We start from the raw sequence: 27,785 nt of genomic DNA, 5'->3' as shown, positions 1-27,785 counted from the left end.
ATGGAATTCTTTAGAAGTGCCAGATTGCTCATCCGAACGACGTGACCTATCAGCGAAGTCCGAGTGCTTAATTTGTCCAGTGGGTGTAAAGCCACACCTACTGTGCTCAACATCTTTTGTCAAGTATCAGGAGGTGCTAAAAGCTGTGGGTTATGCAGCAGTATCATTTTTGTAAATACATGCACATTTCCTCTTTGCAAGATCAGGAGCCACTTCCCACATGGCATAATCATACAGTGCTATGCACATAGTATTGGCCATGGACTATAACGATATGCAAATGCTCAAAGCACAAGAATGTATTAGGTCATTGGTCGGTGGCATTCTACGTTTGTTCAGAATAAGGTGTACCATTGACAACATATCTGTGTGCTTAGGTTACGTTTCATACTTTGCATGCGTCTAATCACGCGTGCATATGTGTGCATGTGTGTGTATGTGAACGTCTTAAAGTACTGTGATTTAAGAATTTACGGGGTGGGTATATTTTTTGTCTTTTATTTTGAAAAATTTTTTATAAAGAAGTAAATTTACTAGCCATCATTTGGGAAGTGATAGCTGCTTCAAGGTGCTGCTATTTGTAGCGTGTGTTTTTAAATTTTTTATCGATAATTTTTCCTTTTTAAATTATTCATCTCTAGAAAAAGAACATATGCATTAATTTAATGAGATGATAGGAAAGATTCAAACTGAAAATTTGTGATGGGCAAAACAATTAGAACAAAAATTTTCATTTATTACTCTAGCAATATACAATGCTAGATGTGTGTGCATGACATTCGTGAGGCATATTGCCTTTATCTGTGAAAATGAAACGTACGAAACAAGTACTGTTTCCCAAAATGGGATTATTGACAATAAGAAAATTATATATACATAAACAGTACTAATAAATAGAAGAAAAAAATAAAGATGCTCAGATAGACAGTGCAAAATATCAAATAGACTGTTTTGTTGGAAACATTTCTTGTAGTGTTATTAAATTTCATGCCTTCAATTATTGCTCATCTAAATATTACTGTTAGTATACAGTGAGATTTCTGGAAAGTTGACAATCTTATCTTGTAAAACTAAATGGATTGAAATGCAATGTTTGGTGTGTACAGTGGCTGTGTCTGTAATTATTATATGAGGATAAAAAAATATGTTTATTCTTCTGTGATTGAAAAATGATGATAACGGTTAGACTGTTTATTTGCTTATAGGACTGTTTTAAAATGTTTGTTGATTAGTTAACCTTAGAAGTTATATTCAAAAAAAGGTAACCATTTAAAGGGAGAATAATTCGAAATGGTTATCAAACTATTTTGGATTTGTTGTAGAAATATACATAAGTTATAATATATCACTTTTATTCCCAACCTGTGTTTACTTTACACTAAACATATCATAGTTTGTCTTTTATGGGTATAAAGAACTTAAATCTATTGCTATTTTAGTAGGAAAAAAACAAAAAATAAGCCACAAATTTGCTCAGATTTGTGTAAAAATTGAAAGATTGCTTATTAGAAATTTGTGTCATACTTATGCACCAAATGGACAAAAAATGAATGTTCCCTTCTGTTTATAATAATTGTTAGATGTACAGCAAATTCTTTGTGGGTTCTGCTTATCTCATTTGATATTTTTCACAGTGGGCACCTTATTATATATCAGACTTCTCCTTAGCACCAAGATGTCGATGGCCAAACAAAAAAAAATATATATATATGTAAATTTATTCATGGCTGAATAGAGGCAGCTCTTCTGTTAAAAAAAAAATGCAAGAGAAAAACAAACTTTAATTGCATAAGGACCATTGCTTATTTCAGTATTATATTTTTAATTTTACATCAAAAGTCAGGTATATTTATGATTACTGTCATGTCTTGACTCATCTTTTGTAAATGTCATATCTTCATTTACAGTTATTGTTGATCATCGAGGAAGAAACATTATTGTAATACTTAGGTTTTTTTATATCAAATGTTTTCATTCCACTGTACAACTACTCATTGAAACTTCAACTAGAAAATAATCTTTCTATTCTAATCACAATTTACAGCACATTATTCTAGACTAATGTAAGAATGGCATTTGCATCCTTTAAAAAAGAAAAAAAAAATTATATATAGAACAATAACAAAGGTTTTGATAATATTGTAGGTTCTTTATAATATATTTAAAATGAAAATTTTGCATTCCTGTAGGATAAAAAAAAAAAAGTTATTACATTAATTTATTCTCATTGTGCTGGTATAAACATTGGGTTTGTCATTTTGAATTTAAAAGGAAAAAAATTCTAATCGTAACAAAATAGAAATTGCATTAATGAAATTTGATAAATTTGTATGTATTTCTTTTTTTTTTAATATTTTATGTTCCCAGTGTTTTAAAAACTCTCCAGTCCCCATTCTGCCAGCCGAACGGGATCAACCGGGCGACCCCGTTCGATTCACATTACTCGACTCTCCTAGACAGTGTGCAAATTAAAACTTTCTGCTTAGCATAGCAATATTTCTTTATAATTATTGTATTAATAAAACTAATTTATCATTGCTTTGTACATAGTAGGAAAAAAAATTTCTATATTGTTGGCTTCTGCACACTGCCACTTTAGCACCTTGTAAGTGTACAATTCACCCATTTTTATGCTGTTCATCAACATGTCCTGTACTTGTAAGGTGTAAGTTAATTAAAGAATTTAGACACCAAGTTGTTTTTGTTTTTAATCTAGAAACAATCGCCAGTAAGCAATCATTTTTCCTTTTTGTCTCAACTCTTCACAGTATTGATGCATTTCACTGCAGTAAAGATCAATCAATGCTAGTTTTCTCATCTGTGAATTTGATAAAGTAAAATAATGATGATGAAAATTATGATTTTAATTTTAAAATTAGAATTGCCTGGTAATAAATTACATAAAGAATTAGATGAACGGAGTTATTAAAAATTATATATAGTTAATTTTTTATTTATAACACAAAAGAAATTAATACCTGATTGGTGGCCATTCTATCTTTTGCGGTTTCTTCAGCCATAATTTTATTATAACCATTAAAAGTTTTGCTGGTTTGGTGATCACATTCCAGCCAATTGCTCTTCCAACAAGCAAATTTTTCTCTAAATAAAAACAGCAGTATGTGATTTCAGTCTTTTATCATTTCAACTCCTGAAGACTGCACACTTCGTTTAATTTAAAAACTCTCTTTAAAAATTGGTATTTGTTTTCAGACCACTAAACTAAGATTGCTTGTGTGTGTGAAGAAACCAAAATATTTAGATTTCATATTTTAGTGTTTTTGGATATCCAAACTCTTGTCTATATTTTTTATCCATGTACTGTATTTAGCAAATGGGACTCAGTGTAAGTTCCGACTACATCACTTTAATATCAGAATTGCATTACTTTCCCATTCTATTGAATTATAAGTTGGACATTTATTAAATTTTAAAAGTTTTTAATAACTTTTAGAGTGAGATTGCTCATAGAAACAATGATTTCAGAAAGATTGGCAAAATGTTCCAATTTTCTTGGATCTTAATCACAGATTTATTATTAGTGTTCTTATGTACTGTACTGTACCAATTGATTCGCGGATATTAAAGTACTGTAATGTATAAAGATTAAAATCTGAGATACTAAAAAAACGTTCGGCCGAATGGAATGTGAATCTATGTCTTTCGGACAACACATCAAATGGGTGAAAGTGATAAGGTACGGACTTTCCACTCTTGAGACTGGTTTGGGTCTGTCAGCCAAAATTTTCATGGGAATCTGAATATGTTGGGCTCTATCTTCAACTCTATCTGGGAGGTGAATCCCAGCGTGAGTAAAAAGGCCCTCTTCGTGTCTGCAGAGTGGAACAAGTCCAGAATAAACAGGCAACGTGAAAAATAGACTTTTTAAATACATTCAAATTACAATAATCACTATTGTAATTTGAATGTATTTAAAAAGTCTATTTTTCTGTTAATTTAGAGTAGGGTTACCAAAAGAAGGATGTCTTCTAAATACCACATGGAGGGCATGACCTCTTGACTTTAAAATTGTTTTCCTCTCCCTTCAAACACATTCGTAAATGTTCTCCCTTGGTGCCCATCCCTCTTCACTGGCCTGGCCAGACTAACAATAAGCTTGATAAGGCCCACAAGGTGGAGTTATTACAATGTTCTCCCTTTCAGAATAACTTATCGGATAAAAAATTTTTAAATGGAAGATAAGTCTTCGAGTAAATTTGTCTCCGAAGAGAGAATTAAAATTCATATTTTTCTGAAAGTACAGTACTTACTGATTTACTATCATTTCTAGACGTGCAATGTCTTTCTCTATCTGCAACGAATTTTTTGTTAGAGAAAAAAATTGAATGTAGTGTCTTGTTATTAGGAATCGTATAGAAATATACCTTATTTCTTGTATTAGATTCAAGTCCATGCTCGTAAAATATTTTCGGTCGGATTTTCTCGAATCTGTACGATGTATTCTGTAAATCTCGAGCCATTTTTCTTTTTCAATTTTTTGAGAAATTTTCTTATAGAATCGAATCGAACTTCGAATATTTTTAAGTAAATGAATGACACGTAAAGAAGTTTAAATATTTAAATGTTCTTCCAATTGCTCTCACAATTTTAACTAAAAAATTTTAGTATACTCCTTTAAAATATACGGAAAGAAACACTATTCTAGCACTCGTCGCGGGAGTGACGAAATTCCTCGTTCTCTATTTAAATATGAATAAATATAAATAGAAATGTTCAAGTTTTAGGGAAATTCACGCCGAATAGACAACTATTTAGCAATTACTGCGATTCTTACAACGTAGAAATGTATTTAAGTTGCATCTTAAAATAGCACTATAGAAATTTTCAATTTAATGTTTCAAACAAATTCATTTACGGACGTGTTCCATTTTTGCATATGCGAACTTTCAGAAATGCTGTCACAGCTTCATTCATCGCATTGGAATTAAAGAATTTTCAAGTTCTCCATAGCAATTTTGTGCTTAATTCCAAAGAATATAAAACCAGAAGAGAAAACAACAAGCAATCAAATACTGTGAATTTTTTGTTCACGTATAGAATACGTTCTATGCATTTTTCACGGGAGACAATTACTTTTTTTGCTACCTTTAATCACAGGTTGGTGAGAAATACTGAATTCAAGTACTAAAATGTTCGGCTTTTAAAGAAAAAAAGCTAATTTTCATTAGTAAACAGTACAGAATTTAAAAATAAACATACACTTTTATAAACAATTTTTAATTTAAACAGATTCACTACAAAATTCAAGTTGGTAGAGATTTATTATAAAAGTATTTGTTACTAAAAAAAAGTAGGCTATATCAGTGCCGTAACTAGGGCAGTGCCAGCGGTGCCCAGGCACAGGGCGTAGACCATAGTGGGGCGCAGAAATGACCTGGCCCAAGTTTTGGATCATAGTTTTGGGGCGTAGTTACAGAAGCTCGCACCGGGCGCATAAAAGGCTAATTACGGCGCTGTGCTATATTAATTGAAACAAATAAGGCAAAGCGATTCAGTAACAAAGAAAAAATGTAGTGCTCGGTTATTACTTTTTGTAATAACCGAGATCGACAGGTCAGGACACGATCGAAACATCGGCAAATCACGTGACCAACTTAGTGCTACCAGAGTATACCTACAGTATATAGCAGGGGGTGGCGAACCAGTGGCACGTAAGGAGAAATCATCTAGTGTGCGATGTCGATATTTCATTTGTCTTTTTCAGTCGTCCTTTTGGTTTATCATATGATCAGTTCTTTTTCAATCAGCCTTCTACATTTATTCTAATTAAAGCACATTCCTTAAATTTATTTAAATATCCTTATTCGAAGTCTAAAACTTTGGCACGCATAAACATCTTTAAAAGTAAGTACGGGAGACTGGGGCTAGTTGTCACCGTTTTTAGTTATTTCTAGTTTTAGGATCTATTATATCAGTTTATTTAGGTTTAAGTGAAAATGCATGCACCTACATATCTTTTGATTGGTTTATAATAAATATATGGCTAAACAAGTTTGTGTAAATCTTTTCACACGTGCTTGTAGCTTGTTGACAAATCCATCATCGATGCGTTCACATTCTGTGTCGTTGATGTATGTTTGCATCATGGAAGTGTATGTTTCTTTCTTCAATAACACGAGAGCCTTGCATTTGTCCGCCTTGAGGACGATTATGTTATGGTCTTTTTGGTTAAAAAATGTAATTACATTGTGTTTTTGCGCTACACGTATTACGTATGTCAACAACACGTATGATACCATGGCAACACGAACGCGCAACTGTTCTATTCGAAAATTTGAATACGTTCTGAAAGAGTTTTGAACATGTAACGAATCTCAATATTTAGAATCTGAGGAAGACCGAGTTAACGGTCGAAAACGTTTGTTTTCAATTACTATTACTGGTTTTTTAAAAAGGTTGTTGAGTGTGAATTCTAGAATATTTATAACATAATGTCTCATTTGTTGTGATTAGTAAAATACAACCACCAACAACTGTTCAATTAAGGATATTCTTATGTATTTTTAGTTATGACAAAGAATTAATGTATAAAAAATCTGGTGGAAAATTCTTATTTAATAAATTTATCATCATTAAGATTCATTTTTAATTTGAATTTTGTAAGATATTTCAAGTTTCAACAATTGAACATTTCGAAATTAATTACAATTCATGTATGAACTAATAATGCCACAAGCGTAATTGTAATTATAACAATACTTAAAGTGTCTACAATCAAGTTAACATCAAATTATAAGTTGATAATGGGATCGTCACCTTCAAAACTAAATAAGAAGAAAGCCATACCAATTCCTGTCAAATTGCAAAAGCGCAAAGTGAAAAGAGAAAACAAGGATGCAGCAAAGATACCACGAGTGACTCCTAATAAACACTGCCGTTTGAAATTGCTTAAAATGGAAAGAATCAAAGATTATCTAATGATGGAAGAAGAATTTCTTAGAAATCAACAAGAATACATCAATGAAAAATTTGAAGAAGAAATAATCATCGAGTTCTTTCGAGATTATCCATTAGTCGTAGGTGAACTGAAAGAACTATTCGAGGGTAATTTTGCCATAGTTTCTACACCAGAAGGAGAAGAATATGTTCCGATTATGTCATTCGTCGACAAAACTAAGCTGCAACCTGATTGTTCGGTCTTACTTAATAATACGGATCGTTCAATCGTAGGAATTATTGAGGAAAATGTCGATCCTGTGCTTTCTAAAATGATAATAACTAAGATCCCGTTTGAATCCTACGACGATATAGGCGGTTTGGAGAATCAAATCAGAGAAATCAAGGAGGTAGTCGAATTGCCATTGACTCATCCGGAGTATTTTGACAGAATGGGCATAACTCCACCGAAAGGTGTCATTTTGTATGGACCACCGGGAACCGGAAAGACGTTATTAGCGAAAGCTGTTGCGAATCAAACATCGGCTACATTTCTAAGAGTAGCGGGTTCTGAATTAATTCGGAAGCACTTAGGAGAAGGCGCAAAAATAGTCCGAAAATTGTTTCAACTGGCTCAAGAATATTCTCCCTCCATAGTGTTTATCGACGAGGTCGATGCCATTGGAAGTAAGAGATTTGACGCATGCTGTAGCGGAGAACGTGAGGTTCAAAGAATTATGCTAGAACTACTGACCCAATTGGACGGTTTCGATCCTAGAGGAGACGTAAAAGTAGTGTTGGCAACCAATAGAATCGAGAGTTTAGATCCCGCATTAATAAGACCCGGAAGGATTGACAGAAAGATCGAATTCTTCTTACCCAGTCACAACGAGAAGCGTCTTATATTCCAAATACACACGGCTAGAATGAATTTGGCTGACGATTGCAATCTGGATGATATTTTGTCTTTCGAAGACGATCTGACAGGAGCAGATATAAAGGCGCTCTGCACCGAAGCGGGTCTCACGGCAGTACGAAATAGAAGAATGAAAGTATGTCGACAAGAGCGGCCGGAATGGCCGAGCGGTTAAGGTGGCAGCGTACCGCTCTGGGGGACCCGGGATCGAATCCGAACGGGTCGAATAATCCCCAGGAATTTTTCGGGGGGTGGTCCGTTCGGATATGTCGAGCCTCGTCCCTCACCACCCGGCCGCCCCATTGTGGGCCTGGCCGAACCCATAATGGGCCTACTAAAAGAGGCCCTCTTAGTGCCCACAGGGCGGAAAGAGTTAAAAAAGAATGAAAGTATGTCGACAAGACTTCATAGAAGCCAAGAACAATCTTGTGGAAAAGAAAAAAAATATAACTGAGGGACTCTATTTATAATGCTTTATAATGCAAACAAATGCTATAATTTTCAAATTTGTAGATTAAAATCTAAATTTTCTTGCTATAAATTAATATAACGAATAATTTAAATCGATGATCGGTAGAATTTTAGTGTACTTTCCATTTTGAAAAATACTAATTTGCGATTTAGGACACGGTATAATATTATCCTAACTGGTGTCAGGTCCTGACTCTGAAAATCATAGATTTTTCAGATATGAAGCGGTCATCCTGAATGTGAGGGGAGTTGCACAGGAAACCCGGTTCTCACATTTTGCTCTGAAAAGTTGTGATATCGGAACTTCAAGTAATTATTCCGACGTTGAAAGCTGTAATCGCGACGGTGAGAATTCTTTCATTATGTGAGCCCACCAGTGGCAGAATGGATAAAACAACTGAACACTGGTAGTAACACTGGTCATGGGTTCGCGCCTTGCCAACGTATGGGCCACGTGGAGTTTTCTTAACGTTTGTAACACCTAAATAGGGGCGTTTCCTGTAGAAAGTTCCCTCGGGACATTACCCCTCAGCAGATAATCAACGCGTCGCTTTGCCGTAACCAAATAAACTAAACAGATTTCATTAAGTACAATTTTGGTATCGGTGACCAATGCCAGTTTTCAAGAAAAATATTTAGGTTTTCAAATGTACATTTGTTGGTGCATTCTTTACAGATCACAATTCCTTTAGGTTGCAGGTTAAGTTTATTGATTCCTTTTGCCGTTGCTTTAAAGTGTAAAGTGTTTTGGAGGAATTACGATTACATTGATCGTAATCATCAAAGTTGTACATAGTGAAATAAATATTGAAATAATTGAGTGGAGCTCTTAATAAGTCAAAAAGTGTTTTGTCCATGATCGAAGTACAAAGCGACCGCACGACCACTAAACACGATTTTTTTGCAAATACGTACAGTACAACATGGCAAGGCTGATATCGTGATGAAGCCGGAATTTTGAAATTCGATCTATGGGCTGAGATATTCGAGACCAAAAATCCCCATGTGAAGAAAGGCCTATGGGTCGACTGCCTATCGTAAGCTGGTCGCGCCTACATGATAATTGAGTGCTCGGTTGCTGGAAATTTACATTGATCTGTACGACAATTTTTTATTTTGGTCTTTATGACTGGTATTTAACATGCACGGCCTGCGGCTACACAAAAACCTTTCTTAAAATTCTTGTAGTTTTTTAAAGAGTTGTACGCGTGGGTAAATACATTTAATAGTTATATAAATAACTATTAAATGTACGAGGTCTTTTCAAAAAATACGCGGACTGACGTCATAAAACAAAATGTACTTTATGTAGAAGTTACATGTCTGGGTGCCCTTCAAAGTACTCTCCTTCCCAACGCACACACTTATCCTAACGGTGTTTCCAACGGTTGTTGAAACAGTCCTGGTACGTTTCTTTTGTAATGTCCTTCAGCGCCTCGTCGCATTTGCTTTAATCTCGGTAATCGTCTCAAATCTTCCTTTCAAGGGTCTTTTGAGTTTGGGGTACAAGAAAAAGTCACAAGGAGCAAGATCAGGTGAGTAGGGGGGTGGGGAAGAACAGTGATCGAGCGTCTGGCCAAAAACTCAAGAGTTCTGAGTGCTGAATGGGCTGGAGCATTGTCATGATGGAAAAACCAGTCGCCACTTCTCCACATTTCTGGCCTTTTGCGATGGATGGCGTCCCGCACACGTTTCAGAACTTCAATGTAGTAAGTCTGGTTCACTGTGGAGCTTTGGGGAGGTACTCGTAGTGAACAACACCCTTAGCATGAAAGAAAACTGTCAGCATCACATTGACATTGGATCGAACTTGAAGAGCTTTTTTGGATCTGGGGGACGTTTCACCCACCCACTGGGACGATAGGACCTTCAATTCAATGTCATAACCGTAAACCCATGATTCATCACCTGTTATGATCCTTGACAAGAAGTTTTCATCTTTTTCTGAGTTTAACACAAAATTTCACAGCAAGTTGTTGCTCCTTCAGGTCATTCATTCTGAAATCCGACAAACGAAAAAATCGCATTCCACTAAAAACCGCGTAGCTAATCAACAAATAAAGATATCTGTAACCGGGAAACGGCTTTATCACCAGAAGATCTGTACAAACCAAGAAACACCAAGCGGATTTCCCTGGAACCAACTGGAGTCGCGCAATTCAAACAGTCCGCGTATTTTTTGAACAGACCTCGTATTCTGTAATTTCTTATATAGTTTTACCATATTATACATCAGTAATGGGCAAACTACGGCTCGCTTAGAAGTTCTATCCGGCCCGCCGCACATTTTAAGATTTATAACAATTCCGTAAATTACAAGATCCGATAGAAACAGTCATAATTTTCATTGAACTCTCGAATTGTTATTATAAAGCATGCCCTTTTCATCATCCTTTCTCGTCTCTGATCATTCCTTCTCGTCACCATCTTGGTTATCCATTGATAAAAAATAAAATCGCCCTGCAGATAATTCTCAAAAATCCTTTCATAATAATGGCTGGAAAGAAATTTTTGACTCCGCCTTGAGGGTGTTAACAGTAATAAATAATAGGCTATATTATTCATTGAAGCGCTGGTTAAGAAAAGCTAGGACGTGTTGCCTGATTTAGCAGATCAAAATTACTTGTTTTAATGCTTTAGTGACATTTTTTCTAACATTTTCGAATATTACTGTAATTTATGGATGAATACGTGCATAGTTTCGAGATACTAGCTCAATAGTTTGCGAATTTATCAATATGTTCTGCTTGCTAGAAAGCATTAGTTTTGCTTAAAATATTGCAACATGTATTCGAAGTTTCAAAATTGATTACAGACTTCCAAAGACGACACCTGTTAATGATATGCTTTGAAAATTAATTGGATTAAACGATTATTTTTTTGCTTACTAATTAATAAATGCAGAGTTGTCTAGGCTTTCTAATATATTTTTTGTATATTTTAGAAATTTTAAATTCTGTAATTAATTAATTAATACTTAAATTCGTGAAATACAAAGGATACGACTTTCGACGGTAACTCCCAACCGTTCGGCGAATTTATAACTGCCTTTATGTAAATTGTCATTCTCCAATTTAGACCCCATTTTTGCAGGCAGTCGTAATAGGAAAAATCAGATATCAGCTTTATTTCTGTTGCAGTTTTTTCGCAGTAATTACGACTTAGGTCTAAAATCACTTTGGAAATCTTTTGTGCGCACAAATTTTAAAAATCCTCTCCTGCATGGGGTTCTCATTTAAGTAAATACAGTGTTTACGTAAATGAGAACCCCATGCAGAAGAGTGGGGTATACTATAGATTACTCCCTATGGAATTTCGTGTGTTTGCGTATATATCTGAACTCAGGGGACCGAGACGAGTTCAACGATACTTTACTTTTGGACCGGAGACGAAAAATAAAAAAGTTAACATACTTTTTTTCGGCGATCGCGCGATGATAGGGAGTCGCTAAGTCGGCCTCGCTATCGCGATCGGGAGTCTCGTGGCTTGCCGTTAAAATTGCCTTTAGACGTCCCCCCTTTTTTACTTTGTTCAAGAACTACCGTGAATCGATCACTAGTTTAGCACATGGCGGCGTGTGGTGGCGCCCATACGAGAGGTCAGTCGGGCCGCCATGTTCGCTGCCATAAGTAACATTAATCGAAATGGCGATCGCGCGATGATCGGAAGTCGCGTCGCTCTCTCCGCTCTCGTATCGCGTGTTTAACGCTCCGGGAGATGACCGTAGTCCGACGTCACGGTTTGCAGACTTTACCGCAAGATGGCAATACTAGCAACTATGGTGCCGTCTGCATGAGAGCATTAAAAAAGTATGGTAACTTAAAAAGTGTGATAACTTTTTTATTTTTCGTCTCCGGTCCAAAAAAAGGGTACCGTTGAAGTCGTCTCGGTCTCCTGAGTTCAAATATATAATCAGTCCTGAAATTCCATAGGGAGTAATCTATAGTACACCCCGAAGAGTGTATCTACAAAATCTACACATGTATAAACAAGCACTCATCACACAAAAAAAAAGAAAAACATTACGACCATTTTACATAATTTTTTAATGAATTTTTTAGTAATTTGCCGTAAAATATTTACTTTTATTTGGCTTCTAAGTCCATTATTGATTACTAATTAATAAACCGAACAATTGAAATTTCATAAAATTAATAATACAGTATAATCTAATAATTAGAAAATTGTATAATAATAATAAAATTATCTTTTGTTTTACTTTGACAACATTCGAATTATCGTTCTAACGACATTTTCGAGTTCGATTCGTTGTTTTGAATTCAAAGCCACATCAAAAAGAAACTAAGAATGGAATTTGTGATTAAAAGACCAAAAAGAATAATCGATGTAGGTAAAAAACAATATTTGAAACGTTCGTTTATTATTATAGTAATTTATTTGCATCCTGTTCCATATGAAGGCCTCTCTAAAATCTTCCGTTCTCGTTCTCTTGCCTTATTTTTCCATCCCTTTCCTGCAAATTCTCTAATTTCAATAAATATTTTGAATTGTAATGTATTTAGAAACATATATTTTTTGTTATTTCACTAGCTGACGATAAACGCGACATCATTGGAAAGATTTCAAATCTCGGGACACTTCTGAAGACGCAAAGTAATAACGTTAACTCATTGAAGAACGACGTTATATTCTCTTCTTCGGGCAGTCACGAGTTGTCCTTATCTACCGATATCAGTAGAAACGTCGAGACAGACAAAGTAGCTGCGAGATCGAAGGAAGTTAATTTTCAGGACATTTTCCCACCGACACCGGGATTCCGGTACTCTGGCAAGAGGATAAAGATCATAAGTAACATCTTCGAAATGAAAATAGACCAGAGTTACGTTTATCTTTACGACGTGGATATTATCCATGTGAAAAAGCATAAGGAACAGTCTGTAACTTGTAAAAGATACAACTGTCTCAACACCAGAGAAAACAGAAAAGTCATCACCAATCTTTTATTAACTTTTCAATTATTTCGAGACGGAAAAAACAATTTCTTCAGTTCAGTGGCGTAGCGTGGGAGTCAGCCGCCCCTTTATTTAGGTATCTCAATTTAAAAGACTAAAATATACAGTAATTCTAAAAAACTTTTCGGCAAGAACAATCATCATTATTGTGTATTGTACAGGTTACAAATAAAAAAGTCATGTATACATGTTTTGCAATATAATAATCACATTTATTACAAAAATTTTTACAAGATATTATTATTATTTAATGTGAAATTTTGCCGCCCCCTAAAAGTGCCGCCCGGGGCGGGCCGCCCCTGCCGCCCCCACTACGCTACGCCCAGGGCCGGCCTTCTCGATAAAGGGGCCCGGGTGCAAGAAACTATTTGGGCCCAAATGTTTTTCTAAAATAAAAAAATTTACAAACACGAACATATATTAATGCATGTTTATTTAAAGCGTGATTTTGTTCTTGCTAATACATTAATTACTTCAGAAAAATTACAATTTTTTGCAATTTCTTTTTCGATGCTTAATATAGCAAGTGCATTTAAGCGTTCTGCACACATGCTGGATCGAAGATAATTCTTTATTAATTTTAATTTGCTGAAAGAGCACTCAGCACTTGCTATAGTAACTGGCAACGTAAAGAAAAGTTTTAATACAGTTAATACAAGAATACTATTTAATTTTATTTTTGTTTTAACTCTTTCCGCCCTGCGGCACTAAGAGGGCCTCTTTTAGTAGGCCCATTATGGGTTCGGCCAGGCCCACAATGGGGCGACCGGGTGGTGAGGGACGGGGCCCGACATATCCGAACGGACCACCCCCCGAAAAATTCCTGGGGATTATTCGACCCGTTCGGATTCGATCCCGGGTCCCCCAGAGCGGTAGGCTGCCAGCACTTGCTATAGTAACTGGCAACGTAAAGAAAAGTTTTAATACAGTTAATACATTTAGAAATAACTCATTATAATTATTATTTAGTATGTATTGCAATATATCTTGTGCGTTATTTACATCCCTTTCATTCAAAATCAAATCCCGTAGCAAACCAATTTCCTGGATTAGGTTTTCATCTACATCTTTGTTATAAAAATTTACAAAGTTTTTGGAACATTTTTCTAATTCATGTTTTTCTAAGGTTTTCATATCAGTGATTAATTTGAAATCAGAAATAATATTTGGTATACTTTTAAATCTATCTTCTATTTGTACAATAACCGTATCAATTAGAGTGTTAAAAAAATAACATCTAAATTCCTCTACCGGGTTTTCTATAACTTCATCTTCTGCTATTTCGGAATATAACCTTTTTCTTTTTCGTATTCGTTTTTCAGGAAAATGTTCTGAAATATTTAAATTACGTGCTAGCACTTTTGCTTCGTCTAAAAATGTGTTAAATTTTGTTCTTAAATTTTGGATTTCAGTTTTAATTTTATTGACTAAATTAAAAGCCGACTCAAGAATAATTGTTTTTGCTTGAAATAGTATATTGATTGCGTTGATTTTAGACAACATTGCAAACCATACTACTAAACATAAAATAAATGGCATTTCTTGTATTGAATCCAATAGACTTTTAGCTTCGGATACCGCTGTATTATCGTTACTTACATAAATAAATTCTTCTAGGGCATTACAAGTTTGTTCAAACTGTGTATACACTGCTTTAACCGAATCTATTTTGGCTTCCCAACGAGTGTCACATAATGGTTTAAGAGTAATGTTTAAATGTTTTTGTAGAATTTCCCATCTCTTTGTAGATGCAGAAAATAAGCAATATAAACGTTGCAATATCCCAAAAAAATTTTTACAATATATACTGCTGGAAGCGGCATCACAAATTAATAAATTAAAAGAGTGTGATAGGCAAGGCACATATATTGCATGAGGGTTTAGAGCAATTATTCTAGATTGTACACCTTTATATTTCCCTTTCATGTTGCTACCGTTGTCGTATCCCTGCCCTCTGCAATTCATAATATCTAAATCAAGCTCACTTAATGTTTTCAATAGAGTTTTTGCTAGTCCTTCTCCAGTCACATCAGTTGCTTCAATAAACCTTATAAATGACTCATTTATAATTAATCTTTTCTCTTCAAAATTTACATACCTAATAATAACTGAAGTTTGTTCCTTATGGGAAATATCAGGAGTACAATCCATTTGGACACTATAGTATGTGGCTGCTTTTATATCGTTTTTAATTTTGTTAAGGACTTCATCTCCTAACGCAGAAATAATTTGTTCTTGTGATCTATGTGCTAAATGATGCACAATTCTATTTTTCGAATTTTTTATTCTGTTTATATGATCCATTAACACAGAGTCGTATTTACTTAAAAATTCGATTAAACTTAAAAAATTTCCATTATTAGGCGTTCCTATTATTTCATGGGTTCCTCGAAGTGGAAGATTATTACATGCTAAAAATAGAATCACATCTACAATTCTTTGAAATAGTAATTTAAGTCGTTCCGTTTCCTTATTTATATTAACTTGATTAGTTTCATCAATAGTCGAACATAAATTTAGTCGTTTTAGTAATTCTTTCCAAGCAATAAACGAATTAAAGTGACAAATAGAACGCTCATGATCTTGAATTACAGTTGACAGCTTTCTCCAGTTACTATAGCCACCTATAAACCGTGTAGATTGTTCATTTCCTCTTCTTTTAGAAAATAGTATACAACAAAAACAAAATACCGAGTCTTGCGTTTTTGAATAAATTAACCAGCTGCGAAGCTGGGTTTCACCATTTGGCATTTTTTTAAAGTAGTACGTAGTGGAAAATGACCTACCTTCATCATTCTTAGCAAAAACTCCTTTGTGTTGTACAGGTCCGGTTTTAACACAAAACATTCGAAACTTATCAGTTATAATACTTGGCCATAAATCTGGATCACTTATGTTCATTTGATCATATTCGTTATTGTCATTTTCGACGTTATTTTCTGATTCGATCATATTTGTATAAACATGCGGTTCTTCAACGAATTTCACAGTTTCAACATTTTCATTGCAAGACTGTGTAGTTTGTGCGGAACTTTCTTCTCCAGTTGAAGCTTGAACTGTAACTTCTGAAGTCGAAACAATTTCATTGCTGGAATTACTTCGTAGCCAAGAAAACAGATCTACTTGTGATTTCTTGAAATTTAGCTTTTCTACTTTTTTCTTTTCTGCTAATTTTCTTTTTTGACACCCAGAGGGATATTTCCTTGGCATGGACATGATTAGATGTAACAATAATTAAACGTTTTGTAGTATGACACGTCTTTCTTTCTCGTGCTGAACTCGAACTCTCACAACTTCTCGGAGGCTCCTTGTAAAGTATTGATCTTTTAGCAGAGTGGGAACAAAAGAAGCGCGACCTTGTCAATTGGACCCACGTGCGGTCGGGTAATACCACTTGTAAGGTCAACACCTTACAGAGGGAAAACAAAGGAAGCGCCGGCTTTGTCAATAGGACCCACCTGTAGGCTGTAGTCAGACCGAAAGTTCCAGAAATAAGACAGACAAAAAAAGATAGAAGAAATTATAAAAGAAACATTAAAACTACGATTATATACCAGGGGCGTGCCGTGACATTTGATGATAGGGAAGCTGTGTTTCTGTAAGAAGCCGACATCCAGGGGCAATCAGTCAATTGCGCGTCAGTGATGGTCTAGGCTCCATTCGTATCGTTTATTCGATAAGCCAGTAAAAACCGTAGACTTCTCTAAATGCATTTTTAATATCACGATTACATTCCGAATCGCTAGCCACGATATAAGGGCTACAATTAAAAGTAAAATAATAAAAACTTACTCGGTGAAATAAAATATGTGGTGGATGTACTGGTACATACAAAATATTCTTCAATTATATGAATATACTTTTAAAGAAAATTATAATTAAATATAGCTTTGCAAAGAAACGTACAGTACATAAAGATATAAAATATTCTTTACTTTTAAAATTTTAAAACAATGTACTTAGTCAAATAGCTCCCTACCAGTGGCTAATGGATGGAATCGAAGACGGTTGCAGAGGACTGCCAAATCCCCAGGGTGCTGATACCGGTCAATGTCAAATACCTCTTTTGTCGCATCACTAGTATATCTCAAAGGACGCGACAGGGCTGTTGTAAATTTTAAACGTTTCTCACCATAGCCGTAAAAATCTAAATATGTTAAACTTAAAAGTCATTTGTTTTCTAACTAATTCGTTTTAGGACCAGGTGTTGTCCACGGAAATTTCCAAAATTTACAACTTTTCGGTCACTCTCGTCGAATTGGAAAAATTTGTCTTTATTACATCTAATACAATATTTCGAAGAAATCAGTCCCCACTATACTCGGCTGTATATTGGTTCGGTTAAGCTTTTGTTTAAGTAATATTCCGGCTCTTTCATCGGGGTTTTGTTTATGTCCCCAATTCCCTAATCGCTTAATTATTTAACTACTTCTTAAGTAGAAATAAGTCGAAACCGGTTACTTTCTACTCGAATATTTGTAGTATCGGGAAAAAAGTGGAAAGACAAATTTTTATGACAAACGAATACATAAATCGTATAATTTTATATGGCCGACGGCCACAGTATTATTTTCATTTCTTAACGCGGGCTATATGGTTTTGAAATTTTTTTTAAAAAGTCGAATTTAGGTGGGGATCCTCGGGAGTTCCCCGAATCAAATAACAAAAACTAAACATTCGCATCATCGAGAATTAGTTTAAAGATTGTCGAAATTCAGAGATCTACAATAATAATGTTTACGATAAAATGTACTTTTCGTCATACTGATAACGATAGGAATATTGTCAAGTTTTCGTGTGCATTCTTGATAATGTTGGGGCCCCCTCAATCGCGGGGCCCCGGTGCGTAGCATCCGCCGCACCCCCCCCCCCCCCGATGGCCGGCTCTGGCTACGCCACTGCTTCAGTTGCAATCTAATGTTCTTCGTACCACTTAACTCAAGTTATTAATTAAAGGAAAATATTGCCGCTTTGCAAAACTTTTGCGTTTTGTAGCAATTCACTCTCGATAAAACATACTCTATGTGAATGCAAAAATTTAAAGGAATTAGAGTGGAGATAGATTTTCTAGAAAAAATTAACATTGTAAAAGATTAACGGTGAATAATAATAATATATTTGAAATAAAATAAAATTTTATTTCAAATATAAATTTGCCTGTGTTTAATAGTGTTTTATCTACCCTTTTAAATGGATCCATCATTATTATATTGTAAGAAATCTCTGACAATTTTTACAGAACTTTAGTAACAAAATTATGTAATAAAATGTTTCAGTGATATGTTTTTTTAATTCTTTATGATATACAGTAGTTGACATTGTGATTAATTGTATATAATTATAAAGAAATAGGCCTGAACAGAAATTTGGTTTTTCTAACATTTGTGATATTATTCTTTTACTAGCCGTTTCAAATGCCAGTAAAGATTAGCGAGGCTGAGGCCGAAGTTTTAAACGTGAAAACGTGTACGTCGGACGTTCAGCGCCGCTTTCCTGTAAGCCTAGAAGTTTGACAATGGCGTTTGGAAAGTCAGTGGAATCATGCTCGATGTTCCAAACGCCATTGTCAAACTTCTAGGCTTACAGGAAAGCGGCGCTGAACGTCCAACGTACACGTTTTCACGTTTAAAACTTCGGTCTCAACCTCGCTATTGACTAGAATTTTTAAAACTTATTTTTATCAATATATTCTCATATTACACGTAACGTTAATTTAGACACTCAAAAAGCGATAGTGATTAACGTCCCTCTTTCCCTATACCAGGGGTGGCGAACCTTTTTCAGCCCGCGAGCCGTATAGTAAGCATACTCAGCTTTAAAGATGCGTGCCAAAGTTTCTTTAAATAATGATATTTAAAGAAATTGAACGAATATGCTTTAATTAGAATAAATGTAAAAGAGATTATAAATCAAAATACAGTAGAGCGTCGTTAATCGGAACGTCGGTAATCGAAATGACCGGAAATCGGAACGATTTTCAGTCGGACTGTGTCGTGATGAATCGAACGTTTTTGATACTAGATTTACTTCTAAAGTATAATTTTCATGTTTTTTATATTCTTCGATATATTTATTTTGTTTGTACAAAATGTAGAAATAATTTTTAACGATACGATAGCCTCGATTATTATTATAAAAATTTTCGTTAGGCTTAAAATCGACGAAAATTCAACACGAAGCGACACACAACGGAGAAAAATTTGAACATCGGACAGGTTAATATATTTTTTCGTACAAAGTCGAAAATCTGAACAAATGACTAATTGGAACAACCCCAGTCCCCAATTGACTCCAATTTTCGACGCTCTACTGTAGTATACGTTACGTGCCAGATGATTTTTCCTTGTGCCACTTTGGACACGCGCGCCATAGGTTCGCTACCCCTGCCATATACCAATCATTGATCATAGGTAGAAATGTTTTTTACTTAGTTTTTTTTAAAAAAAAGTTTTATGTAAATGCAAAGAAAGATTCGGCATTTTTGTGTTAAGAATTTTTTTAAAGTAAAACCTCACGGAGCTTGTTACTATTTTCCTGTCATTAATGCACCTCAAGTACTTATCTTTAATTAAAGGTAGTTAAACATCAGCAAAAAGTATCCGATTTTTGTACACTTATCTTACCTCATACAAATATGAATTGCTAGTCGATCGCCAATTATCTCTGTCTTTTAAGTTAATATATTTGAATCAACGAAACTAGGAACTTTATTTAAGATTAAATAAAGCCATTAAGACGCTACGCAAATAATTCTACAAACGTGCAAAGTATTTAATTTTAAAACGAAAATTATTTTTTAGGGTGTACTATAGATTACCACCTATGGAATTTCGGGACTTTGAGTATATATCTGAACTCGGGACCGAGATGAGTTCAACAGTACCCTACTTTTGGACCGGAGACGTAAAATAGGGTTCGGCCAGGCCCACAATGGGGCGACCGGGTGGTGAGGGACGGGGCCCGACATATCCAAACGGACCACCCCCCGAAAAATTCCTGGGGATTATTCGACCCGTTCGGATTCGATCCCGGGTCCCCCAGAGCGGTGGGCTGCCACCTTGACCGCTCGGCCATTTTAGGGTGTACTATAGATTACCACCTATGGAATTTCGGGACTTTGAGTATATATCTGAACTCGGGACCGAGATGAGTTCAACAGTACCCTACTTTTGGACCGGAGACGTAAAATAAGAAAGTTATCATAGTTACAATTTCTTGCCTTTCACAATGCATTCTACGCCATTTTAGAGTTTTCCACTAAGTGGCGTTAGACTGCTCGCGCTCCCGACGGACTCCCCTCGGGAGGGGAGCCGCCGAGTGTTTAACATCACTACTTATAGATTCACGGTAGTTCTTGAACAAAAGAAAAAAAAGGAAGTGGCGTTCGACTGTTCGTGCAATTTCTTGCCTTTTAGAGTGCTTTTTTTAATGGTTTGCAGACTTTACCGCAAGATGGCAGCACTGGCAACTACGGTGCCGTCTGCTTGATAGCATTAAATAAATATAACTTAAAAAGTATGATAACTTTCTTATTTTTCGTCTCCGGCCCAAAAGTAGGGTATCGTTGAACTCGCCTCGGTCCCCTCAGTTCAGATATATACTCAAAGTCCCGAAATTCCATAGATAGTAATCTATAGTATCCCAAATATTTAATTATTTAATGTTTATTATTCAATCCTTCCACTTTGTAACAGACATTGGAGATGCTACGTTGAACTACTACTAACTACTTCTAAGTAGCTATTTTTTTGCTATGTAGTGTAATGCTGTTAATCTATCTTGTTCAATAAATAAAGTAATTATACGACAATAAATGTATATTTTATAAAATAAAATATGAAAATCGTTTTCTGTAGCTTAATATAAGAGTTTAAATCTAATCAGAAGTACGACTGAAGTAACGAATTTCGTCTGGAAGGTAAGCGGTTAGGCGTCATCTTATATTAATGTTAATCATTGTATATTAAGTTTAATTTGATTTAGATTTTGGATTGAATTAAACTGATTTTAAATTTTAATACAAATGTCTCTTCTCATCACTATCACTAGTACGGTACTATAGATGACCGACTGTAATGCGAGATGGGTCCTCAACTGGCACGTCAACAATAGAGGGTAGTGTGCCGCTTACTAGTTAAACTGAAAATTCTGAACGCGGTGATCCTCTTCGAGCTTTTTTATAGGATACTGGGGTTCTTTTTAACTCCGTCCTAGTGGGGACTAAGAGGGCCTCTTTTAGCAAACCCATTATGGGTTCGGCCAGGCCAACAATGGAGCGGCCGGGTGGTGAGGGACGGAAGCCGACATATCCGGTCGGACTACCCTCTAAAAATTCTTGCGGATTTTTCGATCCTGGGTCACCCAGAGCGGTAGACTGCCACCTTGACCGGCCGAAGATACTGGGGTAGCGAATATAAGACACTACCTAGCGTGTACAATTATAATCATTCACACACCCCTCTTAAATAAACAAGAAGAAAATAAGAAATAAGACAAGGTTAAAATATATTTAAAAAGAAAGAGAAATAAAGAGATGGTCGAGTTGCATCGGAAGAATTGAGGATAGCAGATGGAGAAAGGATAAAGGAATGAATGCTAAGAGAATGGAAGAGACAGGGAGAAGGGAAGATATGATGGAATGTAAGAAAACTCAGGAAATTATATATAAAAGTGATAGAAGAAAAGTAACGTTGGAATTACAGCTGAAGACAGTTTTGCAGGTCCGTAGCGCATGATAGCATCCACGGCCACGATGGCCTGTTTGGAGTTCCTGAGACTTTTTCCACGAAGAGGTTCTAGATCGATCCTCGAAAGATCTATTTTATCGTTACAAACTGGTTTTGAAATCAATTTTAAAAATTAAAATAATATTTAATTATTTATTACGAATATAAAAAAATTCATTATATTTTAAAATTACAAATCTTGTTTAATACTTTAATATATTATGTTATATAAAATATTTTTATCTTATTAGCAAATTTACAACACCAGAGAGCGCATAATATGGAGATGAGAGCATACCGTTGAAACTAGTGAATAGGACAATAGGGGTTTTACCTGTTTTCATTTTTTTAAAATTTTTTTTCGTACTTAACAGTATTAAATAAATGAAATATAAACGAATGGCTGTTTAACCAAGCACTTACTCTCCAGAAAACTTATTAAAAGTGAGTATGAGAAATGTTAACTGATGAATGTCTGAATGTCAAAGCTTTCTGTTTATTTTTGCATTAATGGTTGTTAAGTGCGCTCTCTCAACATAATTTTTTCTATATTAATTGCACAATGCATAGCTCTAAACGTTGCACAATTTGTCGTAGGATATTTGAGCCACTTTTTATGAAAATTCTAATTCAGAATAATTATAATAATAATTTAGTTTGAAAAAATACTAAAAAATTCAATTTTCTTTCTCAATATTTCAAGTTGAATTAATTTATTATTATATTGTTATTAAACTTGTAATATAAATAATAATTTAATTTATAATTACTATTAATATTTACATTGCAAATAAATACTGTATAATGTACTGTATGTCTTGTGCAATTTAAACTAATACTCTGTAATATGACAAATACTTTCTTTGAACTGAATTAAATTGATCAATAATGTATCATTACATCTGTAATGGTAATTATATGCAGAATTTAGGAAGAGATGAATTAGAAGTTGAACATTTATTAATTAAATTATGAAGCAAAAATAATTGGTTGAAATCATAGATGCCAAATGAATTTACTTTTAGCATGTTTATAATTGAATAAGAATCAAATGCTTTTACACTTTATTTATTGTTAAATATGTTTAGTTTTGAAAGAAAATGAATGGTACTTTTCTGTTAAGGGGGCGATAAATGCGGTATGGTGTAAAGAAGTGGCTATTTTATTATGTTAAAGTACTGTACATTTCAATAGAAATAAACTTTGATAGAAATGTATACGTGATGCCAAACATCATAACAAAAAACATGCAAAAAGATGCAAAGCAGATTAGGAATTTAACAAGTTTAAAGTTTTTGGTTTTGTTTTAATTTATTTTTGTGATTTTATTAAATATACTTGACTTTTATTATTCTTGTGCTTTTTCATTATGTCAGTAAGTTGACGGCATCACGCATCGGATTACAATTACAACTGGCATCCCATTAACAGAAAAGTACCTAATTTGTACAACTGAATAAACAATAATAAAATTATCTGATTTAAGCAGTATTAACTGTTTATATTTAAAATGTTTAAAAAAGTAGGAAATATATGTTATAAACAATTACTTTGATCAAAACTTCGTCACATATAGATTACGTAACGAGATATTGAGAAATATTAAAGTACTGGTAATTAAATTGTAAAATGTAGATGATACAGTATAGTAATGGCAAAAGGTTTAGTCAAAATTAAGTTTTGCAATACAAAATTGAAAGTAAGAATCTTAAAAAAATCATATTTAGTTTGAGCACAATATTGTTTTAAAGTTTTATTTAATTTTATATTTCTTAAATTTTATTTGTCTTCTATTTAACAAATACAGTACAAAATTTTTATGTAGGAATTATTAGAAAACAATTATATAACTTAAATTTTTAACTTTATGAAAATGAATTTTTAGTTGATGAATTAACAAAATACAGTATTCAAAACTATTAAAAAAAAAACTTGTTCTTGGAAATAGCTGAGTCGTGGTCAAATAGATATTAATTAATATTAATAAAATTTTAAAAGAAAATTTTATTTTATTAAAGTGATGATTGAGAATATTTTTGTATTTATTAATATTTTAAAATTTTATATTGGATTATTTGAGAAAAAACACACAAACAAAAATTTAGAATTATTAATACTATTATTGCAAAATATGTTTATCTGTGTTGTTTTTTATTTGTATTTTTTCAGATCAATGATTATGAAAGATTAGGGGCCGAATATTAAAAAAATCATTGTATATTTTAAGCTATCATTGATGGTATTCAGTTATTAAATTCAATTTCAGAAATTTAAATAAAATGAATTACAAAATAAAAGCAGAAAACATTCAATATTTTTAAGTTTTAAATAAAGTAGGTTATTTGCTTTGTATATTTTAAGAGAAATGAGTCTTAAAATTAACTTTTATTACATTTTCAAAATAGTTTTTAAAAAGCTAATTTAGCTTGAAATTATCAGCAAATAGATTTTTATTTTAATTAAACATTTGTTACGTTGCATAATTATAATTCACTGGAACCTGGTTAACTCAAATCAGAATAACTTAAACAGACATCACAAAACCTGCAATTTCAGATATGAGTCCTGCTCCGGGCTGATTCTTTTCTTCCAGAATATTCTGAATTATTTAATAAACATTAATTTAATTACAATTATTAAATTTAATAAGAGATGGTGCCTAAAACCTCTCTCTAGTGACAAATTATTTAGTAATTAATTATAATTGTGGAAAAGTAGCCCAATGTTATCAGGATAACTTGAAGTTGCATTTACTCAAAGTGGTTTTCTTTCCCCAATTGTCTAGAATAACATGTTAAACTGGTTAACTTGAATTTCTTGGAACTTTTTAACTTAAAGTCTGAATTTTTTTCCCAACCAATTCAAGTTAAGATAGATATGACATCCCTAGGATTGTGCATGTGAATAAAAAAGCATGAATGACATGCAAACTCTTTTCATAGCCAGACTGAAGGAAAAAAAAGCAACAGGAAAACTAGAAGATTCTGCTTTTTCTAAACAATGCTCTTTGTCATTGTGTAGAAATTATGGAATTTATTATCTTCTAATAATAGATTTTGAATATGTTCTCTGATTGTAAAAATGGATGAAATTACTTCAATTCACAAATAAAAGTAAAACCATCAATGTTGCTGATGCCTAAAGCTAGATTTAAGAATGTATGGAATGAAGTGAAAACCTGAAAATATCAAAAAGTTCTTTGTAAAATATGGATTTGTATCATCAGATTCTGTGGATAGCAATCACAAGATGGATGTAGATGAGATGATGGATTCCATTGCTGTTCTCAATGAATGTAAAAGGCTAACCACAATAAATGTTGACATGGATGAAATTTATGAAAAGCTCTAGTGCTTCAGTGAGAATGACAATTGGAATGATTTTGTGGTTAAAAGTGTCATCAAAATTGAAGATGATCTTCAGATGAGTAGCCAAGAGTGTTCTGTTATGGTAAATCTATTGGATTGTAAAATGCACTTGCAAAGTGATAATTCTATCAAGGAATGATTGCCAAGTCTAGAGAATTTGGCAAGCATTCATTGATAAAATTAGTCACTTGAGTAGAGAAAGAATATGAAAATGTGGACATGGCTAAACATCTGAAAAATGTCAATATCAAGTTATTTTAAGCTGGCATGAAAGGCTATATATATAATGCACTGTACAGTACATAATATAATCATGATCATAAAATAAACACAAGTTTTTAAAAACTTTATCTTAATTATTGTTCAATAATTACAGTACTATAAGCAAAATACTGTAAAGTATTTTGCATGCTTATGTCTAGTGTTGCCACCTTTACAAAATTGCAGACCCGGACGGCAGGTCAGGTTTGTTCAAATCAGAACACAAACTTTTTGGTTTTACAATTTTTATTTAATATACAGGGTCCATGCAGACCTGGAAAATCAGGGAATAAGATTTTTAGCAGATAAAGTCAGTAAATCTGTTTGTTGCTTGCTCCAGCATGCACATTATTCTTCGCATTGTAAAATGACATTGCGCATGCATCAGGAACTTCTGCATGTACAATGTCATTTTACAATGCAAAGAATAACGTGCATGCTGGTTCTAAATCAGTTATAGTTAGAGACTAGGGACTTGCATAGGAGTAACATACAAGCAAATAAAAAAAAAAGGTAGAGAGGCAGGTTACGCGTCACACGTCAGCATAAACAGAGTAACATGGCGGAATGGTAGATGAGTTTCAGTGAGTGTGAGGTCTTTTGTTGTTCAAATGGTGTAAATTTATAAAAAATATTTGCAAGAACTTTGTTTCATCGTAATTTTAAATTTCTACGAAATTTCCGGACAAAATTAATAGTTCACCTGGACAGTGAGTCAATTCCCGGACTGTCCGGGTGAAAACCGGACGGGTGGTTAACACTACTTATGTCCATTAAATCAATAGTACAGTATACTACAGTATTTCTATACTCCTGACAAAGCAAAATTTCTTTAAGATGACCACCCTTGCAGACTTTCTTGTGGCAGTTTTTTAATGGTTGGCTTAAAGGGTTTCACTGTGTGTATGTATGTATATAATTTTTTTAAACTTGTGCACATCAATTTTGTTTGACCATTTTTATATATAACTAAATATTTAATACATGCACAAAAGCTAGGTTTCAAGTAGTTTGAGTATACTGACTCCTTGTGACATTAGGAGAAAAAACATCTACACTATAAAGTTTTGACTCCTAAATTTTTAAACAATTGATATATATTTCTCCATATGCACAAAAACTTTTTTGTAAAACTTTTTGGTTTTACAATTTTTATTTAATATACAGGGTCCATACAGACCTGGAAAATCAGGGAATAAGATTTTTAGCAGAAAAAGTCAGTAAATCTGTTTGTTGCTTGCTCTTGCTCCTTTTTGATCCAAACACATCTTTAAATTCAGTTCAGTTTAGGCGGTTTAAGAAAATTGGAGTGATCAAGCATGCGCAACAAATTTTGCCATTTATCTCGTAAACGATATATGATAATCTAACAATTTAAATTTTGTTGGATAGAAGGTTTATGTCCGTATTTAATTAAAATGGTGGGTAATGGGGGATGTGCAGCTGTGCAGGAGAGTGGTAGTGGTTTTGTGTGAACACTGAAAATGGTGGCGTGGCATTTGGGCAGTGAAACTTTGTGTCACGAAGAGATAGGACATTGAAATTTGTGTTGATTTGTACAGAATGACAGGATCTACAATATTATTTAGCAGTAATTACTGATAAAATAGAATCTGTAAAGTTATAAGCTGATAATTGTGTGAGTTGAAGAAAATTTTCATAATGTCAAAGGAATTATTAAAATTATAATTATTAATTTAGTTAAGAGATGGTGCCTAACACTTACCTCTAGCACCAAATTTATTTGTATTTGATTATAGCCATATTATAGCCTGAATATTTAGGCGATTGTTGGTTTATTATATTAACTCATTGGTCTTTGAGATGTGTATTATATGAAATTGCAAAGGAAATACAAACAGAAATGTAAGAGATGTATATTGCTGGAAAAAAAAATTGAAAAGGAATGAGAAAAGCCCAAAATGATTAATGCTGAACGATGCAGATCATGTAGAGGGTAAGAAAACCAAGCGTGTCAACTCTGATGCAAATATTTTTAGTGCACCGCAATCTGAACCGATAGATATTGACTTGGAATGTGATAACCACCAAGACTTTATTGATTTAAATCTTATCCATTCTCTAATCACACTCCTTAAACAATTAATAATAATAATAACAATAAAGGAGGAGGAGGGGCTGCCTGCTTTTGCAAACTTAGCCCACTAGGAAG

At 33.8% G+C, this 27,785-nt stretch overlaps 4 protein-coding genes and 1 long non-coding RNA gene across 6 annotated transcripts in view; 3 read left to right on the top strand and 2 right to left on the bottom strand.

The window, feature by feature from the left end:
• The window catches only part of LOC136976379 (semaphorin-2A-like), a 47,714-nt gene extending 45,020 nt beyond the window's left edge, over window positions 1-2,694 (top strand). For both annotated transcript variants that reach the window (XM_067271626.1, XM_067271625.1), the window contains exon 18: window positions 15-2,694. In XM_067271626.1, coding sequence (XP_067127727.1) covers window positions 15-71 — 57 coding nt within the window. In that variant the 3' untranslated portion in view covers window positions 72-2,694. The remainder of the gene's footprint in view (window positions 1-14) is intronic.
• LOC136976380 (uncharacterized) lies at window positions 2,679-4,522 on the bottom strand. The gene is made up of 4 exons (XM_067271627.1): window positions 4,386-4,522; window positions 4,272-4,312; window positions 2,979-3,102; window positions 2,679-2,818 (listed from the first exon to the last, which is right to left on the bottom strand). Exons 1-4 carry the CDS (start codon window positions 4,479-4,481, stop codon window positions 2,708-2,710), a joined length of 372 nt encoding a protein of 123 aa, XP_067127728.1. The 5' UTR covers window positions 4,482-4,522; the 3' UTR covers window positions 2,679-2,707.
• A 2,263-nt stretch (window positions 4,523-6,785) lies between these two features.
• LOC136976485 (26S proteasome regulatory subunit 4-like) lies at window positions 6,786-8,283 on the top strand. The gene is made up of 2 exons (XM_067271783.1): window positions 6,786-7,953; window positions 8,204-8,283. Exons 1-2 carry the CDS (start codon window positions 6,915-6,917, stop codon window positions 8,281-8,283), a joined length of 1,119 nt encoding a protein of 372 aa, XP_067127884.1. The 5' UTR covers window positions 6,786-6,914.
• Window positions 8,284-16,793: 8,510 nt separating this feature from the next.
• On the bottom strand, window positions 16,794-18,111 carry LOC136976415 (uncharacterized). Its single transcript, XR_010880930.1, has 2 exons — window positions 17,193-18,111; window positions 16,794-17,116 (listed from the first exon to the last, which is right to left on the bottom strand). It is a non-coding gene; the product is annotated as an uncharacterized lncRNA (long non-coding RNA).
• Window positions 18,112-22,260: 4,149 nt separating this feature from the next.
• Window positions 22,261-27,785, top strand: part of sigmar (Tumor necrosis factor alpha-induced protein 8-like protein sigmar) — a 28,867-nt gene continuing 23,342 nt past the window's right edge. The window contains 1 exon segment of the mRNA XM_067271624.1: window positions 22,261-22,427. Coding sequence (XP_067127725.1) covers window position 22,427 — 1 coding nt within the window. The 5' untranslated portion in view covers window positions 22,261-22,426.

This window comes from Centruroides vittatus, unplaced genomic scaffold (assembly GCF_030686945.1).
Source record: "Centruroides vittatus isolate TY-2023 unplaced genomic scaffold, ASM3068694v2 contig_400, whole genome shotgun sequence".
NCBI lineage: Eukaryota > Metazoa > Arthropoda > Arachnida > Scorpiones > Buthidae > Centruroides > Centruroides vittatus.
Note: the sequence above shows the minus strand (reverse complement) of the source record. Positions and strands in the feature narration are given on the sequence as shown.

What these genes read in the sequence shown, in the direction of transcription:
- LOC136976485 (XM_067271783.1), top strand. Translation starts at nt 6,915, where the DNA reads ATGGAAAGAATCAAAGATTATCTAATGATGGAAGAAGAATTTCTTAGA. An exon ending in AAATAGAAGAATGAAAGTAT is followed by an intron (nt 7,954 to 8,203) that starts GTCGACAAGAGC and finishes AAAGAATGAAAG; the next exon opens with TATGTCGACAAGACTTCATA.
- LOC136976380 (XM_067271627.1), bottom strand. Translation starts at nt 4,481, where the DNA reads ATGGCTCGAGATTTACAGAATACATCGTACAGATTCGAGAAAATCCGA. An exon ending in AATCTAATACAAGAAATAAG is followed by an intron (nt 4,313 to 4,385) that starts GTATATTTCTAT and finishes AATTCGTTGCAG; the next exon opens with ATAGAGAAAGACATTGCACG. An exon ending in CTAGAAATGATAGTAAATCA is followed by an intron (nt 3,103 to 4,271) that starts GTAAGTACTGTA and finishes GTTTTTATTTAG; the next exon opens with AGAAAAATTTGCTTGTTGGA.